This window comes from Gavia stellata, chromosome 6 (genome assembly GCF_030936135.1).
Source record: "Gavia stellata isolate bGavSte3 chromosome 6, bGavSte3.hap2, whole genome shotgun sequence".
NCBI lineage: Eukaryota > Metazoa > Chordata > Aves > Gaviiformes > Gaviidae > Gavia > Gavia stellata.
This window is the reverse complement of record NC_082599.1, coordinates 5,789,919-5,812,378: the sequence shown is the minus strand read 5'-3', so window position 1 is coordinate 5,812,378 and position 22,460 is coordinate 5,789,919. Positions and strand designations below refer to the sequence as shown.

Sequence of the window (22,460 nt, the reverse complement as noted above, 5' to 3'; positions counted from 1 at the left end):
GGATGACTCTGAGAAATAAAGGCCTGGAGGTGATATCTGTGCCATTAAATTCACAGGGCCAGGACACAAGCACTGGCTGGCCGTTGATGAGGTTGCTTAATCATAAGCACATTCCGTGGCCCACCCTGTACCAATGAGTGCCATCCCAGCAGTGCCTGGGAACAAATTGGGGTAGCATGGGCTAGGGACCTTTTGGAGGAGTTGGGATGGATGGGACCCCCTCTATTTTGAGAAGAGGGGGAGAATTTGGCTGTGTGCATCATGACAGCTGCTTTAGGGCTAGAAAATGGGCTCTATCCTGCTTATTAGTATAGAAGTACCCTGAAGTTTGCCTTAAATCAAGTTGTAGGAACCCATCCTCAGAGGATCAGCATGGAGAGGGGGGAGACTTGTAGGGGTCCCACTGAAAAAGAAGAAATCGAGGAAGATTTGGTCCATCTGCTGACACCTCCCCTCAACAGTCACAGAGTGAGAAATTTCCTGCAGGTTCCTCTCTTCTTGTGCTGCTGCATCCTGAGCCCTGTGTTTCTGCCAGGCTCAGAGGAACAGCACATCTTGATGTCATGTCCCTTGTTCGGCTCTGCGACGTCATCCCAGGGCTGGGCTCTCCGTGGCTGCAGCTGTGAGCATAGGCGGCTGCCAAAAAGCCCTCCCCAGCTCTGACTTTTAAGGGGCTTCTGTTCTCCATCAGGACCCCTGCTTGATGCTGATCGGTGATGGATGAAGTTTTGGGAAGGACCTGCCGGAGCAGAGAAAGGGTGAAGACAGGGAACGCGGAGGCGGAGGAAGCTAAGCCTGGCACGGGGGAGCTGGCTGTACGTGCAGCACCACAAACTCTGCACATACTGCATGAAAGACACTTCTTAAATAAAAATAACAGACGGGAACATGAAAGACCCCAGTAGATGCCAGCAGTGACTGTAAGTCTCCGTGCTGGCCTGGTTCACCCTGCTCAGGACATGCTGTGCTCTAGTCTCAAATATATGGCTTTACATTAGTGCGTGTAACATGGAGCAGGAATCCCTTCCCAAAGCACCTTGCTCCAAAGGGTAGCTGAGGTCAGATGCTCAACTGGTGCCAATCTGCAGAGTTTCTCTGAGTTCAGGAATCCTTAATAGAGCTGCTGAGATCTGGCCAGCATTCGGCTCATAACAAAGTGCCTCACAGCCTGCCCTATCCCCAGTGGGTCTGAGGACTGGAGCTGACATGTAATCCTGTAGACCCCAGGAGGACAGTCCCGTGGGGGTCTCTTCTCTCTGCTTGGTGCTGCTGCTGTTTCTTGAGTATTAGGTCAAGTGTGAAGAGCATTTGTGATGTGTCAAACAGGCATATCTGGGCTTGTCTGTCCAATAAACTGAAGTTATGCTCTTAGCTGCACTCAGCGTGAACGATGTTAACAGAAGTAAAACGAAAGGATGTGGTTTTGTTACTAAATTGAACACCCACACCTCTGCATTCATACTGACTGCAAATCTATTGAATAGAAGATTTCTTTTTTTAATGGAATTTCGGAGTGCAAGCAAATCTTATTAAGCTTTTCCCCGTGGACATGTTTTCAGCAACAGTATCAAGAACAGTTGTAATTAAAGTTTTACTATTAAAAAAAAGCAAAACAAAAAAAAACCACAGCAGGACTAGGGAGGGGATCATGCCCCTGTACTCGGCTCTGGTGAGGCCGCACCTCGAATGCTGTGTTCAGTTTTCGGCCCCTCACTACAAGAAGGACATTGAGGTGCTGGAGTGTGTCCAGAGAAGGGCGACGAAGCTGGTGAGGGGTCTGGAGCACAAGTCTGATGAGGAGCGGCCGAGGGAGCTGGGGTTGTTCAGTCTGGAGAAGAGGAGGCTGAGGGGAGACCTCATCGCTCTCTACAATTGCCTGAAAGGGGGTTGTGGTGAGGTGGGTGTTGGTCTCTTGGAGAAGAGGAAATGGCCTCAAGTTGCTCCAGGGGAGGTTCAGGCTGGATATTAGGAAAAATTTCTTTACTGAGAGAGTGGTGAGACACTGGAATAAGCTGCCCAGGGAGGTGGTGGAGTCACCATCCCTGGAGGTGTTCAAGGAACGTGTGGACGAGGCATTGTGGGGCATGGTTTAGTGGGCATGGTGGTGTTAGTTGATGGTTGGGCTTGATGATCTTACAGGTCTTTTCCGATCTTAATGATTCTGTAATTTCTTCCTCTGCCTCTGGGTGGGTAAAGCAGCACTATCTAATATATCCAATATGCCTTGTGTTGCCCCCACTATAAATTAAGTCTGCCATTGAGTACCACATTTGCTCTCTCTCCCGGACCCCTATTTTCCATTCCCCGCCCCACCAGGAGCACCGAGATTAGCTGAGGTTTTGTTAACGGGGCCGGATAGGGCTGGGGGGGGGATCAACCTTGGGTTCTAGGGCTCTGCTCCCACCACCTCCCCATGTTCCTCCCGGGCAGATGGGCATGCATGGATGTGAAGCAGCAGCAACAAGTGCTTCTAGAGGTGTGAAGCTGCATAAATTACTTAGAGCAGCTCTTCTACTTTAACAGTCTGGCTGAACAAGATCTGGTTCAATCCAGCAGTTTCCAGGCATGCAAAAGCGTGAGCATTTTGTTTAACTTCCTTGCCTGCTGGGAAATGGCTAGTGTCTTACCCCTTTTACAGTTTTTGGCAGGAAATGTGACTCTGGAAGGTCAAACACAACTGACCTGATGACTGGGAATAGTTGTTACAGGCAAAGGCTTAATATGAGATCATGCAAAGTCTTTACACTTGTGATAAATCTCATTTAACTGCCTGGGTTCAAAATCAAATGGGGCATGTACAGCTCTTTGTAAAATCCGAGTTGAAGACCTCCTGGGCAGTGGGTGGATTGTTGCAGTGAGAGATCCCAGCACTGCACGAGTGGACCCACACCTCTTCGAGGCAGTAACAAAAATGCTCAACAGAGCAATACAGTGGTTACACCACGCCAAATCCTCTAGCAGCTTTTTGGAGCAAGAGCCACCCTAATGTCTTTATACAACGTTCTGGATTGACATCTGCTAAGCAAACGAGGGGATAATAATGCAGTGATTTACCCAGTGCCCGAACTGTTAAATGGTTAAACATTTGTTTATTTATCTTCAAAGAGAGGATGCCGTACTTCCCAACTGGTTTTGTTTTTAGGGCTGGTAGAAAGCCAGTTCATTATGAGCGCCGCAGCACTCGAGAGATTCTCTCCCCTTGATCTTGGCGTTACTTCAGTTGGGCTTTTTTCACTGTGTTCTTATCCTGCAGGAAATCTGTGAAGGAGAAAATAGGAAGAAGAAAAAAAAGTAACTCAAAGCCATATGACTTTTATTTTTACAATTCGAGCAAGGAGTCTGGAGGGAGATGTGCTGTGGGACAGAGATATCTATGTATTTGGTATAAATCCAGCAAGCCTGATTTAGTGATCTTTAATGCTAGTGTGACACTGTTAACGTTAGCAGCTCCTGATGCGTATCAGTTTAAGCCAAAGGTGGGGATGGGACTTGAAGTGTTGATCACGCTGATGGATTTATGCCAGCGATCAACCTGGGACAGGAACTGTGATGCAAAATAGCAGCAGAAGAGGCAAAAGTGTTGTGTTGATTGATCAGTGTTGACTTTTCACGATGGGATAGGACCCTTTCTGGTACCTTTCTCTTGCAATACTGCGCGAAGCCTGGGCATGTTGCTACCAAATGGTAGTGACGAAGCAAAGAGTTGGCAAGAGTGCCGCAAAAGTGGGTAAGAAGTGTAAGGAAGCGCATCTCCATGTGCTTTCTAACTCTTCAAGCATGTGTGCTTTTTAGAAGTCTGCTTAAAAACAAGTTGTTGTGTTGGTGTGAAGGCTCACGTTGCGCAATACCAACTGGTTAAAGCTCCAGCACGGAGCAGCACGGACCTCCGTCAGCAATTCCTTGCCCTGAAGTGATGACAGCCCAGGGATGGAGGGGAGGGACTGCAGAAAGACAAGCGGAGCCAAGCCTGTGCATCTGGGCCAAGTGAGGGCAATGCTCCCTAAATCCTGAAAAGGCACAAGGAATTGGTTAGGGTGGATTTGGGGGAATAACGGGGAGGAATGGGCTGTCGACATAAGGAAACTGTGGAGTTCTCTCCCAGGTGCAACACAGAAACCGCCTTTGCTAAACAGGCCTGGTGGGGTGCCTGCCAAAGCCTTGCTCCCTGTGCCAAGGTGTGCATGGTGCACTGCAAAGCCCCAGGGGTGCAGGTGGCCCTGCCTGCTGCGGAGGCTCTGCCAGCTGCAGGCGTGGAGCCTCCGGGGCCACAGACAGGGGAGACAACCCTCCCTTGGCAGGAGGTGGGACGAGCTGATCCCATAGGTCTTTCCCCTCCCTGTGGGTTTTGGATTTGAGAGCTGGTTTTCCTTCCTCTTTACTTTCGTATAGGGAAGGGAGAGAGAAGAGGGGTATTTGAGTGCAAATAGTTTGCCATATAAGAAGTGATTAAGTGATGTTGCACTGAGTTCACCCAGGCTGTTTCCCAGATTGCTGAATGAGGCAGTGATGTGATCCAGGGAGGAAATGCCCAGAGGTCAAAGAGGAGAGATCGGTTTGGATTTGCATTTTGCTTTGAGGTTGCCTGACTGTATCACAAGAAAACTCTGGAGCCCTTTTCTTTTTGGTGTCGACAGAGCACCTGGATACAGTGCACAGCTCTTAAGATCCAGGGTAGGTTGAAGGCCAAGTCTGCTAGGTGTTGTGTGGCCCCACAGTAACAAAATGCCCCTGTTGCAAAAGCTTGGTAGGATGCCCGTAAACAGTATCGCATCTGTAGCTCCTCCATTCTCTTCCACACAAGTTCAAACCCAGCAGCGTCTCTAGGAGGTCTGTGATTACTGGAACAGCGTCTCTGGAAGGACTTGGATGTGGCAAATCCTCTCCTTGACCTGTGCCTTTCCCGTGTCCTAGGCTCTTTGCACACTGGCCGGAGCTCTCCACCCCCGGGGAGTGTTCCCGAAGAGCAGCAGCAGATTGCTCGCCAGGGATCCTATACCAGCATCAACAGCGAGGGCGAATTCATCCCTGAGACCATGGATCAGAACGTAAGTGGGGTCAGGGCACGGGGGTTAAACCAGAGTAACATCAGGCATGGGGGAGGCTGTGCTGTCAGTGCCATTCCCACCATTAAATCCCCAGTGGGCCCTGTGCATAGGGGTCAGGCCAGCTTTTTCCAGGAATGGGTGCCCCTGGGCTTGACATACTCAAGAAACATCATGCCCGATTTCCAGGAACCCTAAAAGCCAGCTGCAGTGGTGATGGCAATGCGCTCAGGCACGTCAGGTAGCTCTGGAGGAGTGTAGATTTGGCACACACGTGCACGCCAGCTGCCAGGCTCTCGTGGCCGCAGCCTTCCCGGATCCTGGGGACCACGAGGGAGCGTGCCAAGCAACCGATTGCCTGCGATTGCAACAGCCTGGGGATGTCAGCAGCTCTCTCTGCTTCCCATGTGCTGTTTCTGCCTGAGCTCCGGTTACAGGTCTTGGCTCTGCCTGCAGCCTCTCTCTGTGGTTTTGTTTCTCTGTCCCTCCCCCATATATTTTTTTTTCCTCTCTTAATAAGGAATTTGTATATTCCAGTCCCTCAGTAATAAAAGAGCAGCTAGTTCTTCAGCACAGTGATGAGCAGTACCTCTTCCTCCAGACAATTTGGTACCCACAATGGGGGAAACTCTGGAGTGTCAGGGGACCAGAGGAGGAGCAGTTTACACCTCCCTCTCCATTTGCATCTCTGCTCAAGCTATAGCTCTGAAGAGCTTAGTATAGGTCCTGTGAAGTCAGCTGGGCTGTCTGGGCACACAATTCATTCTCGCAAAGCTCTTGGAAGGGCAGGACCAGGATCCACAATGTGCAGGAGGGACATGGAGGGACATCTGGAAGGGACTAAATTCACTCCAGCAGGCTGCTGTGACAGCCCTCAAGGATCTTGCTTGGGGAGACATGCGTTTCCTACACTCAAACAGTACCCGCTAGCTCCACTCTTGTGTGCCAGCGTTTCCATGGCAAAGTTGTGTTTTCAACGGTTTATTATACAGCCATTAATAAAATAAGAAGTCACTCCGGGTGAGTCTTGGCAGCATCAGAGTGCAGATGTATCTTGTGCTCCTTGCAGCCAGAAGTTGGCTTTCTATTGTTTTCACATGCCTTCCAAACACGTTTGGTAGGATTAAGACAAATTGTGTGTGCGTGCGGGGGAGGGTCCACATGAACCCCCCCTTGGGTGTAAATCAGTGCAGCTCTGTTAGCGCTAGCTGAGCTCTGAGCCTGCTCCTGATGAAGGTTCCCAGATGCTCTCCTCGCTTTTCCCCAGCATCACGCTGTGGGTGGCCTGCTGCCCTTCTCTGTCGAGTTAAATGCAGGAAAAAGGGGATTTGGGGATGTTTTGTTTTGTTGGGGGTTTTTTCCCCTCTTTTCATTGAGCAGCCATGCTTTTCCCCATATGGGCTTTGCTCTCAGAATGTCCTCGTGCTGCAGCTTCCATATGTGCCATGTGGAAAACCACTTACAAGCTAGTGCTTGCTGTCTTTTGGGGGATGCCCCTGTGCAAGCCTGTGATGTAACTGCGGTCTTTGCCTTGAGACCAGCTTGGCAGATGGACAGAGGCTGAGTATGGAGCCTGCTTGGATTCCCAATTCTATGCTTTCGAGAAATGAGTCCGTTTCAGCATTATTTTAACTGCCGGGAGAGACCTGGCATGGCTGGCAGAGGTGGAGAGTGGGGTCTAGCAGGGGTCTTGCTCTTAGGCTGATGTACTTTGAAGGATGAAGCTTTGGGGTAAAAACTGGGAAGCAGAGAAAAATCTCACTTTCCAATTGGGACTGGCTTGCCAAAACAATGCAAGCTGTTATGACAACCGGTTGAGGAGGTCTAACGCAGGAACAGCACATGGAAAGGGAGTCTGTTCCCATACACAGGGAAGGAGGAGTGACATGGGTCTGGGAGCCAGTGAAGGGTGACTCCATGTGGTGTTTAACCCTCGTTGCTCAGCTTTCCCGGGAACGAGCTGGGCTTGGAGCTGGCTGCGGAGTAGGGGTTAGCAAGTGTCCACAGTGGGTCTGCAGCCAGGAGGAAGCATTGTACTGACCACAGCACAGCATGGCCCTGAGCAAGCTCTGCTCCACGTGGAAGTGCACATAGCCTCTAGGTTTGCCACTCAATACAAAACCTCTATTGTTACTAACCAGCTATAAATAACCCCGTCCAGTACAATGTCTCATCCAGGAAGCAACACAAATGCAGCTTTTGACTCACTGCACTAGTAGGAGCCAAGACAGTTCCTCCAGCCAAAAGCTCTGATGATGCTTCGCTTATCACCGGAGAGGAAGGCTGGTCTTGTGTGCCAGAGCAGCTTGGGGAAATCAGGAGGCCAAGGCTGCGATCCTGGCTGTGGCGCACAACATCTACTCGACCTTGGGCACATCATTTGTGTCCTGATTTTTTTTTTTTTTTTTGTGTTATTAATTTTTTCACAAATACTTTGAGAACTTTGAATCTCATTGACTTCTCAGCAAGGTTTGAACATCAGGGTGCTAATTATCTTTGCCTTGGTTTCCCGACTAGCAAATAGCAGTTGGAAAGAACGATAATCCAGAGAGGGCATCATAAATGGATTTCCACTGGGAAGAAAACTTTTATTAGATTGGATCTCATCTCTACTGGGGCTGGCATTAGCTGCTGTAAATCAGCCGGCTTCAGTGGAGCCTTGTTGACCCTGCAAAGATCTGCTAGTACTGGAGCTTGAAGAGCTACAGTGTGTGGTTTTATTGTTTCCCCTTTTCTTTCACTGTCAGATGCTTGAAGCTTTCATCAGCCCCGATGAGTCCCTGTCTGGGAGCTGTCAGTCGCTGGACAGATCTGTGGACAGGTGAGTTGTGCATGTCACCGTGTTGACAAGCTGAAATGCAGCCTTTGCTCCATAGCAAGAGAGGAGCAGGGTCAGCAGCATCCCCTGAGGTTCCTGTTGGGATGAGGATGCACCTGAGAAAAACAAATTTATCCTGAATGCTAAAAAACAGATCCTAGTACAGATATCTGTGCAATGGTATGATTCGAATTGCAGAGATCTGAGCTGGACAAAGTAGCTGGGGATCTGTGGACAGCCTGGCTTTGTGTGCCCAGGTTTTCTGCTTCAGTCAGATCCCTCTCTTACCCCTCTGGCTTTCTGCAGTCACTGGGTCAATACTCCGCTAGCCTCTCCATGCCTCCTCCTCCTCCCTGGGCATACTGTCTGCTCTCCATTGACCGTTTGTAAATTCGGCAGCCCCTGTGCACTGCCAGCAGCCACAGACTTGTCAGTCAAGGTGCTGAGGACACCAGATGAAGCAACAACTAAGTTTAGCTTCTCAGCAGGAAGCAACTAGGACATGTTGTGCTAACACAGGCTGCAGTTCAATAGTTGGTGCGGCTGCTTGGTCCAAGCTCACACGTGCACAGCAACTGTTCGTTTGCTGCTGTGCACAGTAGGCTGTGTATAAGACACAGTGTCCTTTTGGGAAGCAATATATATTTTTTTCCATCTGCATCAAAGGTTTTCTTTTTTTTTTCTTCCCCCATTGCTTTTGCCGTACAGCATCAAGGCTGTGTTCCAGCAGGTCTGCGTTGTGTTGATTTGATTGTGTAGCGTGCTTCAGGTTTGCAGCTCTGTGCGCTTTGGATCTGTCTCAGCATCAAGGTCCATTTCCTTTTTGTGGCTTTTAATAATTTCCTGTGATGTATTTGCTCATTGTTACGGCTGTATCAAAGCTGGATTCCTTGTGCTCCCAGCCTCAATGCCCCAGCTTTACTTTTGTATAGACTTTGCTAGGAAGAAGGAGCATGGCCTGGTTATAATGCTTTATTGTGAACCAAGAGAAAAGTGTTAGGCATGTTTGCAAGAGGGTGGTATGGCTTGGTTTCACATACAAAGAAGCAGGCAGCTGTGTTCAGTCATGGGGTCTAGGAGCTGGAAAAGGCATGAGGAGGGCTATATTCTTCAAAGGCAGAAAGAGGAGTAAGTATGAGTATTCCTGCAAAGACGTAGCTGAGACGTTGCTGCCAATTGCTTGAGATGGCATTAGCCTCAAGAGGGCAGAGCTAGTCACCAAGCATGGTGACCAGCCTGATGCTAAGAAATAACAGGACAGATTCCTCTTCACTGTAGCAAACCTGTCGTGATCAGCTTTGACATGAGTAGATTTCGGAACACTTTACAAAGCAGATTTCTACTACTATGCCCATTTTGTTGAAAGGGACAGCAGAAAAGCATCCTGTCCAGATCACCCTGTTGGCCCTTACAGAGGCTGGGATGAGATTAGAATCGCTGAGATCCTCTTGCAGTGCTTTATCATCCTCTCAGTGTAGTTTAAAGACCTTGAGCCTTGAAGCACCAATCCCTCACTCTTCCCTCCTGGTCTCTTGGGAGGGGGTGTGTGCCCAGGGGTAGTACAGACCCTCCTGTGTGAAGAAGGTGGGGGATGATGTGGCAGAGAAGGGGAGACCCACATAAATTAAGCGTGACTGAAGGACTCCAGTGTGTACATCTGCAGCAACTAAGCAATGGTCACGGAAAGCAGAGTCGCATGATTGAACACTTGACGTTGAGAGAAGAGAAGTCTGCATCTCTCCTTCTGTGCTGTCTTGTGCATAGGTGTTATGGCGCGCTCTTTGGCTGCTTCGTTTCAGCCTGGTGACTATGTTTTTTGCAGCATCCCTTTTGTTTGCCACAGGAACAAGCTGTGATCCAGCAGAAAAACAGTTTTCATTCTTGTGCAGGTTGAGGATGGGAGCTCAGTTGGGTAGACTGGGCTGATCAGTGATCAGTGCATCTCATGGTATAGCCTGTGCTTTCTGTGTGTAATCACTTCCTAATTCATTCCACAGCCTATCTGACATAATAAAGTGTATCTTTTTTTTTCTTCCCCATCCCCTTGCAGCCCTCCTTTTACCCAAACCCCTGTTCCTGGAAGGAAGAGCCATCCCAAAGACAGTCTTGATTGCATGGGTAAGCACTTTTGGATGTTTGTATTTGCTTAAAAGTATAAAAAGCATGTAATAAAGAAACTGGATAAAGGCTATTAGAGGGGTGGCACTGCATGAAAAGTAATTAAAAACAATCAAGCAAACCAGCTCCATTGCTTAGGTTACACTGCAAAATGACCCTGCAATGATCAAACACGTATGTTCTCTAAAATCAAAAGACCCAGAGCATCAAACACAGGCAGGGCTGCTCTTGTCATCGTTAACCTTTCTTGGCTCTGCAGCAATAGTGGTAGCACTGAAGAACCTTTGGGCCTGGTTTGGGAATCAGTTTACAGCAACAACAGTCCAAACTGGGTGGCAAGGGCCCTGGAGTAAAGGGATGCAAGCAAGTAAAGCTGTTGAAAGATCAGAGATGAGTTCTGTGTTGGAAGAAGTTGCTGAAGCAGCCTGCTCTTGTATTTGGAGACAACTGTGAGGTGCTGACAAGCTGGAAAAACAGCCTTGTGGGATCAGCTTTTGTTTCTGTTAGTACCCGTGAGTTGCACTTTCAGGATCCCAACTTCCTACATAGCAAAACCTGAGTCCCAAACTCTCTAGGGAGTTATACCTCTTCCACTTGCATTAATAATAATCTTCCACTTGCATCAGTAATAATCTGTAATACTGCAAGTGCTGTTAGAGAAAGTGTATTGGTAACTTGCAAGGATCATAGGTTACTGCTTAATCACTTATAAACATCCAGCTGGTTAAATCATGGAAACTCTGTAATATTGTAATGACTTTCACTATTAAAAATGAACAAATGGCAGTCAGCCTGTAGCATGATAACTCATTTCTGGCCTGAGGCAGGATTTCTAGATTGAAATGTAGAGATGAGTCTGCAGTCAGTCCATGTCGCTGAAGGTTTTAATACATCCCTAGTGGTGGGGGAGGCATTTTGCTCTGACACACCGCCCGGCATGGTCGCTCACACATGGCTTGCCGAGAACCTCTTGACCTGTCCTTGTTGCTTTTCTTGCTGACCATATTTCAGCCATTATGTGCTCTTCTTGCGCACTGCTGCAATGGGGAAATCATGCTGAAGCACGGGGCCGAGGCCAGGAATGGTCTCCAAGGAGCGGCTGCTGGCCCCAGGCTAAGACAAACAAACAATCAGAACGGACTGTGTCATTAGAGTTGGATGGAGGAAAAACAGGAGGTGAAAGATGGGGGGGGGGAAATGACAGATATTTTAATCTCAAGTTATTCAGTGCTACCAGCAATGGCTTGCTGCGCTGCATTTTTTTACTAAAAAAATATGTCTTTATCTCACAAGTCTTTATCTCACATGTCCATCCATCTCTCTCATAATCTCATGTCTAATCTAAACTCTGGTGGTCTTTAATCCCTTCTGTACATTCTAAGTCTACCTTTCTCGCATTTAATCAAAGTAAATATAAAATTTGGAGTTCTGGGTGTATAAATTGGTCTCTGGCTTTCAGAGATCAGGAGTCGCATCTGAGAAGAAAGAGGGGAGGGATTGTCTGGTGTTATCCAAGTGCTGGATTTTTGCATTTCCCTGGAAATAGCTGATATCAGAGCAGGAGTTTTGGAATAGATGAATCTCGGCCTGACCCTGCCTGGCAGTTCTGTTGCCACACTAATCTTTGTATTTTCCATGCGCAAACAAGATCTTTAGTGCTCTGTCTTGGAAAGAAGGCATTGTCTATGTTAATCCCCTGCCTTGTATTTGAACAGTGTCGCCCAGGGTCCATAAAGTCAGCAGTTAAACCTCTTTGCTTTAGGGGGGGGGACCGAGACCAGTGTGTCTAACCCTTATTTTCCACTAAGGAGTGTGTGACTGGACAGATTTCAGAGTGAGCCTTGGGGCATGTATGGTGGTATAAATGAACAGCTTGTCACCTCATTCTTGCCTGTAATTTAGCGTGAAGACCCGAATGCTTTCCCATAAGAAAAGCTCTGGGCGTTTGATACTGAGCTGATCTTAGAAACGCATCTTCCCTCCTGACAGATTTCGACATCCCGTTCTGTGAGAGGTTTGGGAAAGGTGGGACCTTCCCGAGGCAGTACCACCTCTCCCAAAGTCGCAAGGACTACAGTGACGGTAAGGAAATGATAGGGGGTTGGGGACGAAGGTGCAAGGTCCAGGATCTCGGTGGCTTGTAACAGTGTCTAGGACCGGAGAGACTTGGGAAGGAGAATTTTCTAATAAAAGGAGAAGAACCAAGTAATTTGGAATTCACTTGCATGTTCTGAAGAGCATTCTCTGTGAGATCTTATGGGTCTGCTCTTGGGAAGTGCTGAGCATCTACAGCATGTGTGAAAGTCAGTGCTCAGCTCCTCCTCTGCGTGTTCCTAGTGTTTTAACTTAGCCACCTGGATGGGTAGCATTTCTCATCCCTGGCGATACCGACCTTTCCGTTCCTCTAAATTGCTTGCTGTTGAGGATGCTGCTTTGTGACCTTTACAGCAGGTTTCTCACAGAGCTGTATGAAATCCCGTAGCAATTTCAGGCTAGCACCATCTGTTCACACCTGTTTTAAGCTGGTGAGCTCTGAGCTTTGGGGACCACTCCATCACCTCATTGCTGCTCCTTCTTTTGCTGTATGAGACTGCAAGTGATGGGAGGCAAAACTGAGTAAGAATCAAGTTCCCTTAGAAAAAAAAAATACTGGGGACTCTCACTGACACCACCCTTGTGCAAGTAGTTATCACGAGATCTGTCATTGCTTTTGTGGTCTTAGGGGATGCCAGGGATAATTTGCAATGTAAATCCCTGTCTGTTCAGAGTTTAATTGTGATTAACAACCAACAAAAACCCTAATGTAATTAAACTGTTGCAAACCCCTCTGGAAACATCTGCATTAGATGTAATGCCTGCTGTTAATAACTCTTAAATTGAATTAAAAATGTTCACAGGGCTTTGCTTCAGTTTCATTAAACTTGTTTTGTTTGTTTCTTAGAAGAGGTGCATCAGTGGCTCTGGGCAGCGGCGTGAGAAGGTGGTGATAGGTAGATCCAAGCTGGTGTGTACGTTCTTGCCGTCACTCTCCCCTTTTTCTTCTACAGGCCGGAGGACTTTCCCCAGGAGTTACTTTCCGCAGGAGAACCTGTTTCAGCTTGTCCCTTCTAGCCGAACGAAGAGCTTTAACGGGGACAGCAAGCTCAGCACCTTGCAATATGACGAGTACAGGCCCAAATGGTGGAACAATTGTGAAAAAGGTCTGCAGGTCTTCAGCACCTCCCCTACGAAAGCTAGGAACTGTAAGTGAATCAAAGCTGCTAGTGTCTGAGGTCTCAGTACATCTGGGTCTTGACACAAAATTGAGTTACTGTCACCTGCTGAGTTACTGGGCATCAGCTAAGCAAACCATGTGCGAATGCACTTTGATTCCACCCCCAGCATGAGGCGCACTGTGCTAGCTTATATCTCAATGAGGAAGATTTAATACAACACACTGTATCTTCCCTTGGCCTGGTGTTGACAGCGCGTATGGGGTCAATTGGTGTTCATCACTTTCCGAGTTGCAGAAAATTGCTTGTGCGTTGGACTGTTGATGTGCTTGCACAGCAGAAGCTTCCAGGAGATTTAGGATATGGGAGCAAATGCATCCAGAGGCTCCGTTCCTTGGCTTAAATTGCTATCACACCAGCACCCAAAGGTGGTGTCGCAGGCTTCTCTGGTAATGCAAGGCTGCCCATGCTATAGAAATTGGTGCCTTCTGAGCCTGTTCGGTGATGGATAGCAACCTAGGAATGACTAGTGAGATAAAACTCTTTGCTGGTCCCTACCTGGGTGGCCATGCTGTATTCTGCCAACCACTCCTATAGCAGAGGAGAGAAAGTCCAACATTGGCTAAGAAAGCAGGTTTTGGAGGAAGGACCCTTAAAGAAATGTGTCTTTTCTGCCACTTGTTTCTGCTTTATACTAATGCAGACTGGGAGACATCCCTCCCCACACCAGTAGCACTAGTGCACTTAAAACTGGTTTGTCGTGGTGCCCCTGGGAGAGGGTGGCTCACTGCCTGCCCTGGTGAGCTCATTGCGAGCCTGATCTGCACTCTGTAGGGTCAGATGGACCCTGATGCTGAAGTCTCCCTGCTGTGCTCTTCCCTCAACCCTCTCCTCTCTCCTGTAGCCCTGCAGGCACCTGTGAACTGGAGGCTGGGGAAGCTGCTCGGAAGAGGAGCTTTCGGGGAAGTTTATCTCTGCTACGATGCTGACACTGGCCGGGAGCTGTCAGTGAAGCAGGTGCCTTTCGACCCTGACAGTCAAGAGACAAGTAAAGTGAGTACAGGGGCAGGACTGCGTTCTGCAGCACACTGGGGAATTGTGGGCTGGAGGCTAAGGGCAGAGGTGGCAGAGGGGTCCATGCCCCTGATGGAAGGCAGTGTGTGGAGACAGTATGTATTGTTTGCCCTCTTCGGAGTGGTCCCGAATGGCTTGTGGCACCAGTCAGCATGCTCTGGTGACTTCTCTACCTCCTAGTTCCTTGGTCATGTTGGCCTGCTCTGTCTCAGGTAACAACTCTTGCAGGTCTGTCTGCTCTTCCTTAGTTTCAGCCTTCTTGCTCCCTTCACCTTCTTCCCACTCTGGGTGCTCCATTAGCTTTGCTGGGGTCTTCATTCACACCTTTCCAGAAAAACTCCTTGAGCACAAGTAATAATAATAAGTAAACCTGTTTCAAAGCCAAGCTCTTGTGTATCCCATCTGTCTTTCTCCTTACCTTTTTCTTACGGCAGCGCTCCTTGTTTCTGAGCCTTTTGTGGCTGATGTCCTCATGGGCAGCTTCACAGGTGCTATGAAAAGAGTGCTCAGCATCGAGCAATACTTGGATAATATTCCCCAAGTAATCATTCTCTTTTGTCATGAAGCGTGTCTGTTTTTTTGCAGGAGGTGAATGCCTTAGAATGTGAGATTCAGCTGTTGAAGACTCTCCGTCACGACAGGATAGTGCAGTACTACGGGTGCTTGCGGGATCCTGAGGAGAAGAAACTGTCTATCTTTGTTGAATACATGCCAGGGGTAAGTGTGGTTCCTGCTAAAGGTTATCTTGAGAGACAGAACAGATTTAGACCGCCCTGAAGTTTGGTGAAATTTAGATCTGGAGTTAAACTCTACAGCTGAGCTGCTCTGTATCCGATGAGACAAACCAAAACGGTGGATCTCAGCATCTGTATGGCTTGGGAAAGCTTAGGTTGGGAGTCCGATGTCATGGTGAAGCTCCTCAACATGCAGTGGGTAAAATGAAGAGCCTTGAAGGCAGGTTTTGGGTTTGAATCCTGGAGCAGGGTGTGTTCACAGTCTGGAATCTGAACTTGGTGAATGTTGGACATTATCCAGATCTGGCTCCAAACACTGTGGCCTGAGCCCATCCTTAAGTATTTATTGCAAATCCCTGCAGGAAAAGCTAATATTACAACTGTCCACCCACAGCTGTCACCAATTATTTATGGCTTTCAGCACGTGTGTATTAAAAACAGTGTTACTCACTTGTAAGTCTTTTCCTCTTCAGGACAGAACTTCTTGTTGGTAGCATTATCCTCTCGTGTGGGAGTGGCTTCAGTTTGTGACTTTGCTGATACAGGGTAAAATAGCCCTAGGGAAAAAGAGGAGCAGGAAGCTTTGAGGGAGTGTAAGCAGGGGCTGGAGAATGTATGCAGATTAGTTGAACATCTTTCTCCGTTTACAAGCACATGAGTTACATCAGCCATCTAGACAAAGTCATCAGTTGGTATAAACCAGCATAACACTATTTACATTGCCGGAGGATCTGTTCTCCTAAGTCGCGCCTGTCCAGCTGGATTCACTCCCCAAGTGTGGGAGAATAAACCCTTGTTTATACAGATATTTGTAAGGTCAGAAGGGACTATTAAGTCATCTGCTTGCAAATAATTTTGGTCATTAGTAAACGTGCTAGAAGTTCTCCTAACACGTCTTGCATGTGAGTAATCAGGTGGACTTCCATGCGTTTGAGTCCCTTCCAAGCCCTGTCCTCCCTCTCTCCCTGCAGGCAGGCATCTCACTTTCAGGCCTTACCACGAGGCATGGACCTGAAGGAGTAAACCCTGGGAGTTTCAGCAGTCCCCTTGCTGCTTTTTCTGCAGTGTGCCGATGTTTGTTAGCAGTCAGGAAACCAACATTTGATGCTGGGGCAGTGTCCAGCAGGGCTGGAAGTTCAATGTTTGTTTTTTTAATGATAAACCAGAGCTCTGACCAAATACAGATTGACTTTCGTGCTGCAGTGATGGCTCATTTCACAAAAGCAGCTCGGAGCTTTTGTTTCCAAGGCCAGTGGAAGTGAATGAGTTCCCAAACCTTGCAGGACAGCAGCTCCACAATGCTGGGACTGGCCAAGCTTCTGATTTAACACAGCTAGCTTGGCAAAATCTTCATGGGGCCAAGCTTGGGTGCACCATTAGCCTGGCATTCTTACGACTGCCCCCATTGAATAACTGACTGTGTATTTTTTTTTGTCCTGCCCTGCCCATTCAACTATTTTTTTTTTTTTTTTAATTTATGCTTGGAAAACAGAACAGTCTATCTGACCAAAAGCCTTGAAGACCCTGTTTCCCCTTCTTCAATATCATGTTTGATGCCCCCCCCATCAGGGCGAGGGAGGCCAGGATAAGAAAGCTTGTTCAGGTTGTGGGTGAGGGAATATACCCTGCATACAAGTTGTACGAGGGGGCAATTTCAGAGTATCTCAGGTTACTTCAGCAGCACTGTGAAAGAGAAAGGAGAGGCCCATCCACAGGATCACCCCCAGCCTCAAAAGAAGGCCAAAACAATAGCTGAGCAGAGCAACAACAGAGGTGGGTGGATGTGGAAAAGCTGATACAGTTTGAGTGACTGACTCGGAGTCGGTAAAATCAAACCAGTAGAAGCCTGCATGCAATTGCAAATTGTCTGCCCTGGGTCTTCTTGTTGAAGCAGTGCCAGTGCCATGTGGGGCTGATCATGTCCCTCATGCATCTGTCTGCCTCATGGCAGTGGGTAGCCCTTGCTGTGAATAAGTTGGGGAGGGGAGGCTTCATAGAAGACTGGTTCATCAGCTTGGCCCTGAAGAACCAGTCAAGTTGATCCTCTTACTTGAGTTGTAATTCCTCATCAGTTTGGTCCTCCTCCATGAGCTATTGGTGATGTCCAGCCACTAGAGGGGGAAAAAGATCTGTAGTGTTGGCAGAAGGTACCACTGATGCGCACCAGAGACCATACCTCTTTCTCTACTGGGATCTGGGACACTGGGAACAAGTCCTCGCTCCATTCAGCACTCAGTGGATTTTTATCTTTCTGTTTCTACAGCAGAGTGGCTTTTTTAAGCTGGGAGATAGAGTGGTCAAGAAAGTTAAAAAAGTCACTGCGACATGATGCACCTGGTTCTGCTGGTCCTTATGGTTGGTACGTGTTGTTTCTTTGCAACAGGGCTCAATAAAGGACCAGCTAAAAGCTTACGGTGCTCTGACAGAGAACGTCACACGGAAGTACACCAGGCAGATCCTGCAGGGAGTCTTCTACTTACACAGCAATATGATTGTCCACAGGGACATTAAAGGTGAGTAGATAATACAGAGAGGCTTCTTGCTTGCTTGGATTTGTTCGACCCAGCCTCCCCCCACCCCAATATAAATTCTCGTGCAAAACATAGTGCTGGGGTCTGGTATTTAAAGTATTTTTGCCCCTGATCTTCACCAACTTGAACCACGAGAATGTTGAACAAGCAGCTGAAACCAAAATCTTGTGCTGTCTTCCTGCTTGGGAAGTCTAGACTAAGTATTCTTGAGAGGGATTACTGTTAACTGCCCTTACACATCTAAAAACCTGGTGTAACGTACCCAAGAATTGACAGGCCCTGGCAATCGGAGGGATCTGAGGCTCTTTTCTGCTGTCTACACGTGGGGAGGATGATCTGTCATCTCCCATTCACTGCTCACTTTTGGGAAACCTGCTGAGTGAGACTATCCAGGAGAGCCGATGGGAGTCAACCCTCTTGGAGAGCAGCTGCCTTAGGAGAGCCACCAGCCCCACCAAGGCTCCCTCATGTCCAGCTCTTTGCCTTTGCCCTTCCTGCTTTCCTCACTGTAGCCACTTCAATTCAGGTTGCTGCTTCATCTCTTGGGTTTTTTGTTTTTGCTTTCCACCCCTAGGTGCCAATATTTTGAGAGATTCTGCTGGAAATGTGAAACTTGGAGATTTTGGGGCCAGCAAACGCATCCAGACCATCTGCATGTCTGGGACTGGGATTAAATCTGTTACGGGAACGCCGTACTGGATGAGCCCAGAGGTTATAAGTGGAGAAGGCTACGGAAGGAAAGCTGACGTCTGGTAAGGAATACAGTAGAAACCCCACCACTGCTGCTTAAACAAACGATCCCTTTGGGAAGTTGTAGCGGCAGCAACAGGTATAGCTAGTAGTTGGAAGACGGAGCAGTGCAAAGGTTGGAAATAGGAGCTGAATATTAGGATTAATTATGCAGATTTCCAGAGGGAGCATGTTGTAGCTGAAAGTCCCAAAACAGGAGCAGTCAGAATCACAGCTTGTTTTTGGAAGCTTTTATCATGTCTGAGGGCCATGTGCAGCTCGACCCCGTAGCTCCTTTTAATCGCAGAAAGCAGGCTGATAATAAAGTTTGCTAAAAGAGCTGTTGAGTTTTGGTGGCCCTGATTTTAGGTCAGCTAAACCCAGCTCGGAGGCTCAGGGGGATGGGGATCTTGTGCAGCCTCTCAAAATCTGCTGCTGGATGTTTGCATGTGACTCAGGCATGAAGACAACCAAAGTCATTGGCTGCTTGTGAATGTTTTGATCTGTGGAGACCCACGGATGTCAGCTGGAGCCTAAAAGAGTTGAGAATAATGCTACTAATTATCCCAATAAATGGGGAGGAAGCACTGTCTTCGCAGGGTGCTTTCCATTGGGTACCCAAGCAAGTAGAGGTGACAAAAACTAGTCCCTCCACCGGAGCTCTGCTTGGGAGGGAAGCCTGGGGAGTCCTTAGCGGGCAGCCCTGCACTGTCTGCTCCGGCTGATGGGAGGGTTCAATTTTTTAGGAGCAACTACAAATGGAGGTGGCAGAGAGGGTCCCTGCTAAGACAAGAACTCCTCAGCAAGCACAGGGAAACCTCTCAGGCTCTTTGCTGCTCATCTGACGTGCTCCTTCTCAGATGCACATCAGAGATGAAGTTGGATATAGGTGAACATGTTTTATTCTGGCTCAGCTTCTTGGGGAACTATGTGTGATTGCTGAAACTGGTGTCTAAACTTGTGCCTGGGTTTCTCTTCAGGGCATGCTCCCATAAGGTCTCTCACATGCTTTTATGAAACTTAGCATCTGCCAGTTAACATAGGCAGAAAAGCCACCAGCTTTAGGGCAAGATTACAAGTTCATTCTTGCTGATGGGAGCAGAGAGCCCAGTGCCAAGGACCTGTGTTAACAGTGAGGTTCAGGGTGCCATGCGTACTGGAGACGTGCGCCCATCTTTCACATGGATTTGCTCCCTGCACAGTCCGTTCCAGGCAGGTACAATCCTACAGCCGATTAGACTTCAAATGCACAGCCACCCCAGTCCCTTACCTGCTGTCTCACCCCTGCATGCTTGGCATTGTTGCAGGAGTGTGGCCTGCACCGTGGTGGAGATGTTAACAGAGAAGCCGCCGTGGGCAGAGTTTGAAGCCATGGCGGCTATTTTTAAAATCGCCACCCAGCCGACCAACCCACAGCTCCCCGACGGAGTCTCGAACTCCTGCCGCAACTTCCTCAAGCAGATCTTCGTGGAGGAGAAGCGGAGGCCGACGGCCGAGGACCTGCTGAGACACCCCTTCGTCAACTGCGGGCTCTGAGCCCCTAGCAGCGGGGATGGGGAAACACCGGCGGGAGGGGGGCGGCCGCCAGACCCGCGGCCTTTTGCACTCTGCGGTTCAGACCTCTGCCCTGGGCTGTCCTGATGGTGGCCCCCGTGGGACCCTTCTTGCTTGTCACCGGCTCGACACCTGCCACGTTGTTGGATTTCCAAGCTGCGCTTGGCACCGTTGGCACCGGGAATTCAGAGTGAGGGATTTCCCGGACTGTGCGGCCTCGGACCAAGTAACCTTCTTGCCACCAGTGATGTCAGGGTCGTCCCCCCTTGCTGTGTTACTTATCTCTTGGGGAAAGTGCAGCAAATGGGATCTGTCCTCCCCCAGCACAACAGTGACGCTGGCAGCATCCCCGGAGCAGCGGAGGAATAAGATGCTTGGTGGCGATCTCCACCTTTTGCAGGGGAACAGACACAGGCTTCAGCCAAGCCGGAGGAGATGATCCTCAGACCGCAGAGTCGGGGGGACCCGGGTGTCTCCGTTCACAAGGGGACCGAACACTCCTGGAGGTCGTGGGACCAGCCAGCGTCTCCAGTGGGGCGGCGTTTAATACTGTTCTGTGCCTTAAGCGGTTACAATCAAGGAGTGATGCTCAACTCGGCATGAAGCACAGAGTCGGGCTCGATGCAGCAGCCGTGTAGACTTTGCCTTTGTATGTGTGTGTGTGCGTGCACGCGTGTGTGTGCGAATCTTGGAAGAAGGGGTCTTCTCGGGGCGCAGGAGGTCTCTGCGGGATACACCCACAGACGGATGCCTGGGACCTCTGCCACGAGCCGTTCAGAGGGGTTTTTAAATGCTGTCGATGCCTGCGGTGGCAGGGCTGAGCACCAGCCAGTTCATGCTGGGAAGCATCAGGGTTCAGGTGGGAGCTGGAGGGGATCTTGTTGAGGGTGGCTCCCTGCTCATAGCCGTAGTCCTGCTAACTCGTGCCCATGCTGCTACACCGGGGCTGGAGGGATGCCGATGTGTTTTGGAAGCGGAGCTGCGGGAGGAGCCCAGTGGGTCTCCATAAAACCCAACTGGGTCCCTAAAATTAGGCAGAGAGGACCGGTGCCTGTGGATCTGGGCTGCTGAGGGCTGGGTGCCTTCTCCTCCATGCCTTGTGGGATCAGCCCCGGATGCAGGGAAGGGGGACGTCACCACAGGTGGTGCCCAAGGGAGCAGCTGCAGGACCATGAAGCCTCAGCCCAGGAGAGCAGAAGTGCGTTGGTCGAGGGTGGCTGGAAACAGATTTCTTCCCACAGAGTATTTGAAGTTGTAGGGGAAAACAGGTCAGTTGAAAGCAGAGTTGGGCTACAGCCTCTTTGACCAGCACTATGGTGCTGGAAAACCTGGGCAGGGAGCACCACAGAGTCCCTGGAATCAGAATCACCCAGAATCACAGAATCATTAAGGTTGGAAAAGACCTGTAAGATCATCAAGTCCAACCATCAACCCAACACCACCATGCTCAGTAAACCATGTCCTGAAGTGCCATGTCTACATGGTTTTTTTGAACACTTCCAGTGATGGTGACTCCAGGTCTTAGTAAGATCTTGGTTGTTTTGGACAAATGAATTGCACCGTCCCACCTCTCCCTGCCCTGCTGCATTAGCTATTTCCACCTGGCTCAGCAAAGGGTTAAATAAGCAGTTACTGGGAGGTTTCCATCTTCAGGCCAGGTTTATTTTAATATTGTTTTTAATTGAAAATTAAAAGTGGTGCTTGGACTGAAGAGGAAATTGAGAAATTGGTTGTTCGTGTGACTTCACACATCCCTGAATTCTTCCGTGTGGAAGAGATCAAGACTTTGCACCGCTGGTGTGGCGGTGGGAGAGTTTCCTTGTCCACAGCTCCAAAAAGAGAAGCAAAAAAGAGAAGCGAAAAGAGAAGCAAAAATTATTTCAGTTTAAAAAAAAATAAAACACTGGTAGTGTCAGGGTGAATTAATAGCTAAAAGGATTCCCTATAAATTTGCCTGCAAAGGTGCAGAGGCCAGTTATTACCCAGGCTGGGCTTTGGTGAAGCCGAGGGGCTGCGGCGGGCGGTGCCGGGGGTTTGTGCCAGTCGACCACGGCGGTGATGGGCAGCTCTCCTCCCGGGGCGGGGGATCAAGTCATCTCCTTGCTCTGACAGGGAAAGAAGAATTTTATTCTGTGAATAGGACCAAATCTACCAGTCTGTTCAGTAATAGGGGATGGATGGAAAAAAATATATGGAAAAAAATAATCAGTGTTGGCTGGAAAGGGTTTTGTCAGAAGAGGGTAACAAAGTGTGTTTTCACCAAAGCTAAAAAAACCACCCCATTCTTAATCTGTTTTCTCCTCTTTCATGGAATCTGTCCGGTTTTGATTTTCTCAGCCCTTCAGTGGTGGGTGGGTGTTCTTCTTTCCAAAGCCTTGAGAGTAAAGCGGGGGTCCTGGCTGCCCTGGGCTGGGGCTGTCCCAAAACGCTCCCAGGGCCCCCAAATCACCCAGATCCTCCCATGGATGGATGCGGCTCGTGTGTGTGTGTGCATGTGTGTGTGCACACGTGTGCATGCCCGTGTGTGTGTGCGACTCGCTCCTCAGGTGCCTTTGCCGTTTTATTTTTTAAAACCCTTGCAGTGTTCTGATGTACAGAAAAACTAGGAAAAGAGAATGTAATGTTATGCCATGTAAAGTTGGGCTTCG

General features: G+C 48.9%; 1 protein-coding gene across 1 annotated transcript in view; it reads left to right on the top strand.

Annotated features, from left to right (window-relative positions):
* The window catches only part of LOC104259046 (mitogen-activated protein kinase kinase kinase 3-like), a 44,907-nt gene extending 25,113 nt beyond the window's left edge, over positions 1-19,794 (top strand). The window contains exons 7-16 of the mRNA XM_059818776.1: positions 4,912-5,045; positions 7,790-7,863; positions 9,911-9,978; positions 11,968-12,060; positions 13,026-13,220; positions 14,095-14,243; positions 14,850-14,981; positions 17,382-17,511; positions 18,104-18,281; positions 19,566-19,794. Of these exons, the coding sequence (XP_059674759.1) occupies positions 4,912-5,045; positions 7,790-7,863; positions 9,911-9,978; positions 11,968-12,060; positions 13,026-13,220; positions 14,095-14,243; positions 14,850-14,981; positions 17,382-17,511; positions 18,104-18,281; positions 19,566-19,794 (1,382 nt within the window). The remainder of the gene's footprint in view (positions 1-4,911; positions 5,046-7,789; positions 7,864-9,910; positions 9,979-11,967; positions 12,061-13,025; positions 13,221-14,094; positions 14,244-14,849; positions 14,982-17,381; positions 17,512-18,103; positions 18,282-19,565) is intronic.
* Positions 19,795-22,460: the final 2,666 nt, after the last annotated feature.